At 33.9% G+C, this 12,165-nt stretch overlaps 1 protein-coding gene across 24 annotated transcripts in view; it reads left to right on the top strand.

Annotated features, from left to right (window-relative positions):
• The window catches only part of LRRFIP2 (LRR binding FLII interacting protein 2), a 53,257-nt gene that overhangs the window by 18,664 nt on the left and 22,428 nt on the right, over positions 1 to 12,165 (top strand). For 8 of the 24 annotated variants that reach the window (XM_080580550.1, XM_080580528.1, XM_080580547.1 and 5 more), the window contains 5 exons: positions 2,709 to 2,762; positions 4,475 to 4,540; positions 6,582 to 6,623; positions 8,986 to 9,060; positions 9,526 to 9,573. The exons of 6 other annotated variants lie outside the window; for them this stretch is intronic. In XM_080580550.1, the coding sequence (XP_080436676.1) occupies positions 2,709 to 2,762; positions 4,475 to 4,540; positions 6,582 to 6,623; positions 8,986 to 9,060; positions 9,526 to 9,573 (285 nt within the window). Of the gene's footprint in view, positions 1 to 2,708; positions 2,763 to 4,474; positions 4,541 to 6,581; positions 6,624 to 8,985; positions 9,061 to 9,525; positions 9,574 to 9,658; positions 9,704 to 11,040; positions 11,089 to 11,188; positions 11,246 to 12,165 lie in introns of all 24 variants that reach the window. 10 more of the 24 variants (XM_080580541.1, XM_080580535.1, XM_080580533.1 and 7 more) reach the window with 7 other exon arrangements.

The raw sequence follows: 12,165 nt of genomic DNA, 5'->3' as shown, positions 1-12,165 counted from the left end.
GAACTAACAGGATTTGGAGGACGTAATGCACTAATGGTTTGCAGTGTGTCATTTCAAACTGTTTCTTACTACTGAAAAAACACAAATTAAGTATGGATGTGGATTTGCAGGGTGTTTTATGGAAGCAAAAGGCAAACTGAAACGAGATGTTTTACTTCAAATGAAATGCTTCTTGTTTCCACCATGTGCTGGCTTCAGTTTATTAATTATTTTATTTAAAATGAAATCACTTCAGTTTCAATCTATGTAAACAGATAATTTTGGGGCTTTGTGGCTTTTCTTGTGTGTGGTGGTTTTTTTTTACTTTTTTTTTTCTTGGCAGACTTGCACTTATTTGTTTCCCTTTGAGTAACGTTGTAAACACTATTTTTTTCACTGATAAGTCACTTCTACGACTTATAAAATCTATTTTTCAACAATTTGTTTAAAAAAAAGCCCCTTTCATCACTTTCATCCTTTTGCTCTTTGTCCTTTGTTTCCTCTAAGTAGGAAGGTATATAAATAGTTTAGTTACAGTTTTAGAAAACAGTTTATACTAATTTAATCAGATGTCTCTTTAGAGAGTTCTTTTCAAAGACTTCATGTTCCCTGTAAAAAAGAGTTTTGCTGGGAGCTTGTGGGTTTATTTAGTTGTTTTCTAATGTGGTGCTCACTGTGAATGATTTAAATCGAGATGATTTAAGACATCCCAGAAGTAAAGTTCAAATACTTAAAGCTACTGTGACAGTTAATTGGCACTTACGTTGAAAAATCCTGGAACTGCCATTACAATATTATTTGCAAAAGTTGTGCTGACCTGATATTGCCTCTTTGCATAGCTGACATTTGTGTATATTAGTTTTCATGTCACTTAACAGAAATCTTTGTGGTTCTTTATATCTCTTAGTGGAATGCACATTTGAATGCTCTCCCCAACCCTGAAAAGCAAAATTTTCTCCGTGAGCAATCTCAATTCAAAATTAATACCACCTTCTTCCTGCACTTGTAGGAGGTACTTTTGCTACAGGAAGTTTTCAAGCAAACGTGGATTCTTTTCCTAGATCAGGAGACCTAGCCTCTGTCTTAGAAAAAGTGCATATTTCAAACTTAAATTCTTAGAAATCCAGCTTAGAAATACTGCTCTTTGCAACATATACTGTGCTACTTTATCCTTTGGCTCCAATATGCTGAACACTTAACGCTGGCTTTCTATTTTGTGATGTCTATCAGGAAGAGGCTTTTCACTAACTTAGGTAACTGTGTACAGAAAATTGTATCAAAATCTCAAGTTTTGCATTACCAAAATATAATTATATATAACTGGGGGAAAGACGAGTGTTACACTGGCAACTAAGAATAATCCTACCTAAGCAGCAAGCTGTCTGCTTGCAAGCTGCAAAAATTAGTAACGTATACTTGTTCATTCACAGTGATCTGACTGATGCACTCAAAAGTTACATAGCAAAAATGTTCACTTTAAACCTCAAAGTATGCACTTTATAGAGAAAACATCATTATGAAATGCCCCTCTTCTTTATGCACCCCTTGAACAAGGATGGAGTAATAAAACGATGCAAAATTCTTTTATTGCCAAGAATTAACTAGGCTTTTTGAGTAGTTCCACAATAATATTATACATGGTAATATATTCAGTAATAAGATAGGAAGTAATCATGTGACCATAAGTAGTGTGAAAGCCAGTTACAGGCTTTAGATGACCGCTGCTGACTTGGAGGCTGAGTTTTTGACTCTGAAGATCAATGGCTTTCAATCTTCAGAATAGTTTGACATACTGAAAATGATAGAAAATGAGTTGTTTGAGGAAAGATTGTAGTTATGGAGCCCTGTTCTGGTTTTCAAATATGATGCTTTAAAATTATTTTTAGTATGTGTATGTATTGAAACTAAAAATTTGAGAAGCTTATGGAACTTGAAGCATTTTAATGCTTAATTTTAAATTTGTTCTATTTTTGTCCTACTTCTCATGTATTCCCCTGTTTGAGACAAAATGAATGTTTCCTTATCTTCAACCAGAATAAGAGAGATTAAGGTGCCTTAGGTACCTGGTGCTGCCGCCCTCCCCTCCCACCCCCCCAATTTTAAAAGTTGGTTCACCATTTTCCCCTGTTGTTGTAGTTACGAACTACATATAGAACTTAAAATTGATCAGTTTGCTTAAGAAGCTTTGTTCTGATAATAAGGGAGAATATCACAGAATTGTAGATGTTGGAAGGGACCTCAAGAGATCATCGGGTCCAACCCCCAGATATCAGGAATATCTGAAGTATGTATCAGGAAATTGACAAGGATCATCTCTTTTAGGGCTAAAATACCTTTGTAGAATGTTAACAAATGTAATGTAAAACTTTTAATATATAGGTTTTTTATTATTATTTTGACTTTAACTTCCTCAAAAATTCTGTACTATTTTTCTTCATTAATAAAGTACTCAGAAAAAAGTTTGTCTACTGAATATTAATTTTATTAACCTCCCTTATTTTCACCTCCTAACGTGTGTACTGTGTTGGTATACTTACCAAAACTAGGGGAAATCACAGTTCTTCTGACTTTTCTGACTTGAGTGAGTTCACTTGCCACAGTGTATTATTCAAAATAATACATGGCATTAAAAGTGCTAACAGCATGTTGCTCACCTTTGCTTGCTATTACTTTGGTGATTTCCTTTTTTTCTTTCTCCATGAAATAACTCTGCATTTCTTCTTTCTTAGGAAGATTCAGAGAGGGCCAGGTATTCTCACTGGTCCAGTCGACATTCATATTTGGTTTGTGTTCAAACTGTGTATTTTTCCCTTTCCATTGTGCCCTTTAAAAACTATGTTTTATTTGGGTTTTGTGTTAATTTTACCAGGGAGCAGATGATGCTTTAAGTCTTCTAAGTATTAATAGTTTCAGGGGTCAGTATTTTAAGTTGCGTGTAATGTTAAACTTCATTTGGCATTTTATTTCCATCAATTCTAACAAGGTAGTATATATATATTTATATGCATTTAAAAAGAATCTCAATTTCAATTCATTCTATTCAGTCATTTCAATTCTTTAAGTATGTTAATACAATAAATAACTTGGACTTCTTTCTACGTATATTTATATTTTCATGGCTGAAAATAATTGAGTAGGCTTTGGAAACTGCTTAGAAATACACATAGCTCAACAATGAGTTATTTGGAATAACTTAGATTTAATGACAATTTTTGTCATCTTTTAGTGTTAGTCTAACACAATGTATTTCTTTAAAAAAAAAATCTGAATAATTGTACTCACTTAGGCTTCATATATTGCCAGTTAGTAAGAATTGTTTGTCTTGTCTTACATGGTAGAGTATTGAAATTCCTACAGAAGTTGTTAATCATCTCAAAGGTTACTACTACACATCAAACCTCATGGTTGGATGTGAAGCTGCTATTAACAATAAAACACTAGTCTAGTTTAGATAATGGTGGTCTAATGGGAAAAAATCTTTCTTGTTTTCCCTGTCTCAGAAGTTCTGCAAACAGGCAAATTTTATTAAATAAAGTAAATATTATTACTGGTGACTCAGTATTAGTGCCACTCAGAATTAGTGCCACTTACTGAGTAATGCTAGTTTGTAGCTTCAGCTTTAATTCCAAATGATGCTTGTGGCCATCTGCTCACAGTTCTGTGAGCAGAATTGTTTTATTTGCACTTCAAGTATTACTGTTGTTCTATAGTATTAGTGGGAGAAAGAGGAGTAGTACCTTAAGATACAGTTTAAAGAAGAGTTTGGTATGATGGAGGAGTTTATTTCTTTGAGAATATGGGAACTTATAATTTGTTAGTGGCAAAAACTTATCTGAATGATGCACGTTATTCCCAATTACTGCTAATAAAAATATTTATTGTATTGTACAGACTTTCCTAGATCCTATTTAGGTCATTATATGGTGATAAAGAATGGTTGTATTGAGGTTTTGTAAACGTTTTCCTGTTTTCAATTGATCTGCCTAGGAATAAGGTTGGCATTGATTTTCATATAGAGGCGCCCAGCAGGGGGACAAATTACTAAAATAAGCAGGCTGGTTTTCTTTATTTTGGAAGGTGGAATAAACTGTTTCTGTTTGATTTAAATAAAATAAAAATAATAGCCACTTAATAATAGGTTTAAGTAATTAAATGTATTCTTTGATAAACTAAATTTTTCATGATATTGTGTGTGTCCTGATGTTAAGTAAGTGCTTCTGCAATTTTTCACACAGGTATTTTCACCAGATAAATCTTCCAAATCATCTGGTGTAAACTGCTTTGCAATCAGTAATTGATTTACAGGAAAAATAACATAGCCTATACAATATGAAGGTGCTTACAGACTTTGAAATGTTACAGGTTTACTCAGATCTGCTCTTATCTTGGTTCAGTTAATATTCAAAATATGTGAAGATGGAGAGTAATTAGCAGTTACCATTAGAGCTTCCTTTATTGTTTTTATATATTGATGTATTTTGATTTTGTTCTTAAGAGTCCTTTGGATATCAGTGGGTCTCACAGGAGCAGAACAAGTACCTCCAGAAGGAGAGATCTTGTGGTGTGTAGCCTGGAATGAGCTTGCTTTGATGTGTTCATGTTCTAACGTTTTCTGTGTCTACTTACCAAAGGAATAGTTTGGTGAAAGCATGCTTCTTTAAGGAAAACAGCATTTATTGGACTGTAGCAATGATTGATGTAATCAAGCACTTTCTCTATGATAGCAAATTTGGGGGCTTAAAGAAAGCCTCAACTTGAAATTTGCAGGGAGTTAACTTCTTCTAATGTCCCCAAAAGAGAAGTAAAATGAAATGACAAAGGTTGAACATCAGCCTTGGTAGGTATAAAGGTGTGGCTAGAAGTTCTGTCAGGAAGCCTTTTTTTTTTCTAAATTATATTGCTATGCTAATCCTATCTTTTGGACTGAAATGTGAACAAAAATTCTACTTTTTCAGAAATCTATATTTGTCTACTTTGTGGTAGTTCAAGCAATTTATCAATGAACATTCAAATGCAAGTTCAAATATTTGTTAGTAAACTGTTGGGCTGTTAGTGCTTTACCATTAAGTAAAGGTGTAAGTTAAGTGTTGTGATGATAATTATTATATTAGTATGATCTGTCTCCATTCTCTGATAGCAAGGGTATTCATTTATAGGTAATAATTACAAATTTAAAAAAAAAAAAGTTGGATAGAATGGATATAGAATCTTGTGGTCCTGTATGGTAATACTTCCACCAACCCAGAAGGTTCCACAGGCTGCAAATTGTATGAATTAATAAGTCATATTAAGTTATGTACTTATATGAATATTATGTATATAATAACACTTTGGTTCGTGCATTACTTACAGTCAGAATAACTGAGTTATACCTGTGAAATTGTGATTGAACTGGAAAGGAACAAGCTAACTTTGCAATGTTTATGGATTTTTTTTTACATTCATGTTTTTAAAATGTTGTTGAGTGACAATAGACATGGGGACGCTGGCTAATTTATTATTACAAAGCTGTTTTCATGAAATACCCTTAAGAGTTCCATGTTCCCAGATCCAGCTGGTAGTGGTGATGCTGAGGAAGCAATCCTAACAGGCAGACACACGAAACAGGTGTACAACATATGCCTGTTTAATTTCCATTGCTTGTTTATAGGCTGTGATGACAGGTCAGCACAGGCAGAAACACTCAGCATTCACCTGAACACGAAAGGCCTCATCCTGCTCCTCTTTTTCTGGCTGACCAAGATGAAAGTCTGTTAGTGAGAAATATATGCAATGTGGTCTGGCCTCAGACAGTCTGTCTGTCCACTAACTGCCCTGGGCCTTCATACACAGCCGTGCACCCAGAAAAGGAGTTGGAAATGGAAGAAGACAGACCAGATGGGCCTGATGATCATGCAAAGGGCATGGCTAGACAAGGACAGTTGCCAGAAGTGTTCTCTGTGCACAGGCAGACCCTTTTATCCCACTGTGTTATCCCACTATCCTCCTCCTTCACACCACACTTGTTCCTTCTGGAAACACCTTTATCCTTCCCTTTCCTCACCCAATCCCCAGGTCGTATTTCTGTGCATAATGCATAATCCCATAATGCTTTCCATGCCCTGTGGGCTGTAACCTCCCTCGGTCTGTGAGGTGCTCCAGAGAGCCCCCAAATTCTCATGGGTTTCACACTTCGACAGTGGGGCTGACTGATGGTCTTAGAGGCTCTTTTGCCTGTTTGCATGTGAGACTTTCATCACCCAACAAATGCTGCCTCAGTTTAATGTAATCTAGCATATCAGATTTTACTTAATTATTTAAAATTCCGTTACCAAAACCACATGTATTTCATACAGCTTACTGCCATCCAAAATCATCTCACTTTTCCCAAATTGGGACGCTGTGGGGAAGAAATTAAAAAGTTTTTGTTAAACAGTATTCCAGCCTCAAAATGCCCTTTAGGTTGGTTAAATGGCATTCCTGCATGTATATATTTTTCTTAGTTAGCAGAATGTTTTCTTGTAATTCCTAAGTCTTAGTCCTTCTTTAAAAAAAAAAAATCTACTTTTTTTTTTTTTGGTACTTCAACACCAGTATTTTAATTTCTTTTTCTTTTATCTCAGTATGACCGTGCTAAGGATAGACCTACAAGATACTCGGTCCCTGTATGTTAACATTTTGCATGTTTTTGTATGAGTGAAGTCTGCTGTGTGATTTATTTTTGTATGTGTTTTTTTTTTAAGATGTAATGACACAAACTACTACTTTAAAAGTGATTTAAAAAAATATAAAAGATTAATACTATCACTTTCAGACCTAGAATAGCAATATTGTCTTAACACTTTCCATAGAGTGCATATATAAACTTTCCCTGAGAGAAAATCTGAAGAAGTAACATACAGAAAACAGAAGAGTTATTTTACAGTAAACACTGTTATTTATTGGTCATTGTTAAACATTAAGTGTAGTTACGTGTGACATACAGAGGACAATTTAAACACAAAACCAAAAATGGGTGTTTCTACATATATTTGTATGCTGTGTTTCCACATAAAAACTTAATACAGCTTTTTTCAGTCTAGGGAAAAACAAGTTGTTTGTATACCTTTACTTTAAAACAAACCCCTTATCATTAGGAATTGGTAGTACAGGGCATCACATTCTTGTTGGCATTCTGCCAAGTAAGATTCGTGTGCATCTCTAAACAAAGGCAAGCACCAAATACCACTAAAAGTAGTGTGTAAGCAGTTTAAAAAGCTGAATTTGCTTAAACAGCATTGTCATCTGAGTTAGCTGCAAAGAAGCAAACATAGTACAACGTTTAAAACAGTCTGTAATGTAAAACCAATAGACTAAAAATGCTTAACCATTTTTCTGAAAGGCTTAAGCAAAGCCTGTCTTAATCAAAGATGAAGGACGGTTGTAATTTCGCTTACCATCTTTTCATACAGCAATAGAAGTACGGCATGTTATTCTGGTCAAGTAGTTAGAATTTTCTATGGTGTTTTCATTGCAGGTGATAAATATCTTAGAGTCAAACATAAGGTTTTATGTTTGAAGGTGATGTTATTTAGTGGTATTAATTCTCTAGATTTTATTCTTAGAGTCATGCTTACAGTGAATGTCAGTACGAAAAAGAAAACTGCTTATGCCCATAAAGATTTCTTGGTTGGTTTTCTGCTATAATATTTATTACCAACACACTAACTGTGTGGGGTTCCATACTAATACAGGGCATGGATAAATTTATTAGTTTTTTGGCATGCATATGTCTTTTAGGAAAAAAGAAACCTGTAGTATTGACCAAATTCTGACCTGAAGTTGAGTGTTCCAAGCTGCGGTCATGTCAGTGGAATTAAGTAAATGAAACTCAGTTGAATATAAATACTGTTCTACGAGCGGCCTGTAGAAGGGTCTTTTCAAATTTAGAAGTTGTACCTCTTTGGATTATGGTTTATTCAGTCAGAATGGAGATAGGTGGTTTTTTTTTGTGTACACTTTGACTTCTACTAGCTAGAGAGAGTTTAAATGTAGATGTGAATTAAAGTAGATGGTATTTCCCCTAAACTTTGACATTGTCCCAGTGAGTTTTTGAAAAAGAAAGACATGGAATATTGTGATCTTCTGAAAGCTATTATACAAAATACAGTATGTAATATAAATGAATGTAGTGCCAAGAAATTAAATATTTTAGATACTGTTTTTCAGAGGGAATTGACACCGATAAAGTGGTGCTGGCTTCAGGGGTCAGGGGAGTTACAGCAGCAGTGGATGCTTGCGTTGAGAAAAGGCTGAAGTAATTTTTATATTTCATTTTAGTTACTTGTATTACAGCATTTTTCTGCATGCTTTTAAGGTGCAATTGCAAACAAATATTTTTCCTGTACTCTTAGTTCTTAAATAAATGTATAATATAAATCTTTCTGCCTCCCTGGGATACAAAGCACTACTTTCCTGAAGTGCTTTTAAAGTACCACATTATACCACATCTCTTTATCAAATTTCTCCTTGCATGTGCTTATATATACTGACTGTGTGGGGAGTGTCTGAAAACAGCAGAAATAAGCCAGAAGTTTAACTGCTAGGCTTCAGAATTTGTGCTTGGTATCAAGAACAGTGTTAGGAATCAGACTAATGCTGAAGAATCATGAAATGTGACTCTTAGGAATTTTTCTTCCCCCCACGTTCTTGTTCAGGATGGTATCTAATGGAAAGAAGACCAAACAAACAATTGTACTAATTATTAGTGAGTTATGTCTATTTTTTTTTTGTATTTCATGCTGTACTTGTCATGTTGTAGACAAATTTTTACTGTTTTCTTATTTGTTAGGGAGGTAATAAAGCTATTTACTACTTTGGGCAAGACATTAAAAATACAGAATATGCTGACATACAGAAAAAATTTACAGTGTTCTGTACAAGTTCCGAGCTTGGGAATGTTTGGGGAATGTTGAGATGGAATTTTTATTCACAGGATCTTTAGATGCAACCTTTATTCTGTTCTTTTTATTTTTTTTTCCTCCACAGAGTGGACTTTACCATGATCAAAGAAATTATAGCAGCCTTAGATATAGTAAACCAGTTCCTTCGTATCATACTCGGGTCTGTCTTATCTTCCTATATACATTTATTAATACATAAAATATATGAAGCCTATTAAAAATTTAGCACCAACGTGCTACTTCATTCTACATTACTGTAAGTGATAAATTAACAGCCTGGTGAGATCGGTAGCATCTCCCAGCAACTGCAGCTACTTTCATGGTCAGGTTTAAGTAAGTACTTAAAGGAAATTGATGTGTCTTTTGAAAGCTACTTAATTTCGTATAATTTTCTTCAAATCTTTTGATAAAAATTCTAGCCTGTTCTTATTAGTGTTTTACATTATGATTTCAAAGATAATGGATTTTCTTGGAATCTTTATCCACACTTTTCTTAAAGGTTTTCTCTATTATAGCTATGAAATTTAATACTTCAATCTTAAGACCTTTTGGTGAATGTAGAGCAATAGATAAAAAACATTTACTGTACTGAAAAAAAGTTTTTTTTCTATTCTTCACATTACAGTCATCTTCCCTGTACAGTGATCCAGTGGCAACAACTAGGAATTACAGGGTTAGTACAACGTGATAAAATATTTTTCTTCTCTTCAGATATTTTAATGGCCCTCAGAAATTTAAATTAACGCTTTTCTTTATAGGTGTCTTCTTCTGTAAACACTGGTTTGATAAGAAGTATCAGTTTGGTTCGTAAGCGCCATTTGCATGGTTGCCTTAAATTTGTATTGTATGGCCATGTGGCTTGACAATATTTAATGTGCATTCATTTCATGTTTTTAAATATATGCAGCTTGTGTGCCTCATTTTCGGGAGGCGTCAGTTTAAGGTTCTTACAATTGCTAGATTGCCTCTTTATTTTGGTAACTGATGTTTTACTGATATTTTTTACAGATGGTCATAACGTTTATGAATAGTATAGTGACGTTGAAGAACACTGGCCTTAGAACAAGTTAATCCAAGCATACTAAACAACAACTGCATGTATGATAAAAAATCTAGCATTTGAATGGGGAAAATCATTGTCAGGAAATTACAGAAATTTGTGGTAAATACACTTCACATACTTTCAAATAAAATGCCATATTCAAATTTCATAATCATACAAAAATGTAACAGGATGAAAACCTAATCTACATCTTTATTAAATATAAAGCAGCTAGAAATGCTTTAAGAATGGCTAACATAACTCTATAAAACCCCTATTGAAAAGCTGACGTGTATGCTTGAAACTGTATACCTTTTGCTGCTACAGTAATTCAAATCTAACTTATACTGCCACCTAGAGAAATTATAAAACAATGTAAGAAAATGTTCAAGTATTTTTATATAATATTTTTATGTAGTTAGGTCCTACTTTGCACTTGGATTGCAAGCAGATTTTTGATTTTTGTGCATGTTTTTGATAAAACATTAGAGGATCCAGAGAGAGAATGAGACCATTATAATTGCTATTGCGTATATTTCTTTACTGTTGGAGATCCCTTCAAAGGTAGGGAGAAAGCATCATGAGACTGTAAATTTTTATTTAATCTGGTGCCCAGAGCTTCCTTAATTATACCCTACGTAAACCGATTTCAGCCTTGCACCTTGAAACATTTTTTTTTTTTTCAGGAGAACCTGTGTGTGGGTTAACAAAGTCAAATTGATGCGTGTACAATAAAACTTCCATTTCCAGGGCGGTTGGCAATTTCTAAAGGCTTCAGAATACCGAGAAACATATTTCACTTTAAATATTTTATTTTCTTCTGAAAATAGTTTTCTTTAAAAATTACTTGGCCATTTTTCAGGGAAATTTAGATTTATGTTGGGAAACAGACATCCCTGTTAGTGGGAGGAAACTACTGGAAATTTTAAAAACTGTTATTCATCCCCTTGAAAAGTATAAATGTTAACTGGAAAATGCGTAGATGGGATAAGGTAATAAGAATGAGGTTTCATTGCTCAATATATTACAGTGCGTAAGTGTGTGACAATTATTTCTGAGACAGACTATAAATGGTACTTCATTCCCTCTGTTTCTCAGGCGTCTTTGTGTGGTGACGGATTGCATAGCTCATATAGTTCTCGCACTGTAAGTGTTACAGGCTTTTGGTTCCTTCCTTTCAAAATCTTTGTTTTCTGGAGACAAAAATCAAGGAAAATTATGAAAATTTCCTTCATAACTTCTTTAGCCATCTGAATACAGTTGGTATTCTTCAAGAGCAAGCTCAGTTCGAAGTAGTCCTGTGGTGAGCATTCCTTTTGCATGTTTTGCTGAATGCCTTGATACTAACACACAACGATTATGAGTATTTACACTGTGGATCATTTTACTGATGAACACACAGACTTGATATTCACTTTGCATCAAAAAATGTCATTTGTCAGATGTAATTTTTAGCAAGATATGAACTTTTAGCAGTAAGATAGGAAAGTATAGAAGCAATAAAGAATTTCCTATTCTAAGCATCTCTTGCAAATGTAAGAAGTACATGCCTGATTTTTCTGATGATTGGTACTCAAAAATGAGAAAAACTGTTCCTAGGTCTATATTGTGTTAATACTGTCATTCCAAAGATGTTTTTTTCATGCTGCAAACTGATTTTAAATAGTTGCACCATGTTTCTGCAGCAGAACAACTGTATTGATTTTATTGGTGCAGCAGCAGCTCATTTGTTGTGCTACATTAAAAAAAAAAAAGTGTTTGGTTATGAGTTAAGCTGAAATGTTCAGTCCTGTTTTCATTTTTCACATATTCTCAACAATGTTACAGAGGAAGAATAAAAACAGATTTGTCAGAAACTGTTTTTTCAGCTACAACAGACCTCAGAGTGAATTTTTAAAGGCATGGGGAGAAAGGGAATTTTGCAGTTTCCTTATGGAGTTCCAAAATGTAGGAGGTGTTACCATCCAATTCTGAAGTCTCTTGAACTGTGAACATAGTATTTGTCTCCATTAAGTTTCTGATAAGTTTAAGACAAGTAGTCCTTAGTCCCTATTGAGATAAATTTATTAAAATATGTATTTTATACATATGTAGGAATTTATATAATTGGATCTCAGTATGTTTGTGATATCATTAATGTCAAGATAGACTAGTGAAAGTTTAACAGGGTTCAAAGTATCTGTTTAACAAATTGAATGAAATAATTCTGAAGGGACTATGTTA

This window comes from Anser brachyrhynchus (assembly GCF_964034855.1).
Source record: "Anser brachyrhynchus genome assembly, chromosome: 2".
Lineage (NCBI taxonomy): Eukaryota > Metazoa > Chordata > Aves > Anseriformes > Anatidae > Anser > Anser brachyrhynchus.
The sequence above is the reverse complement of the archived record's forward strand: the minus strand, read 5'-3'. Positions and strand labels throughout refer to the sequence as shown.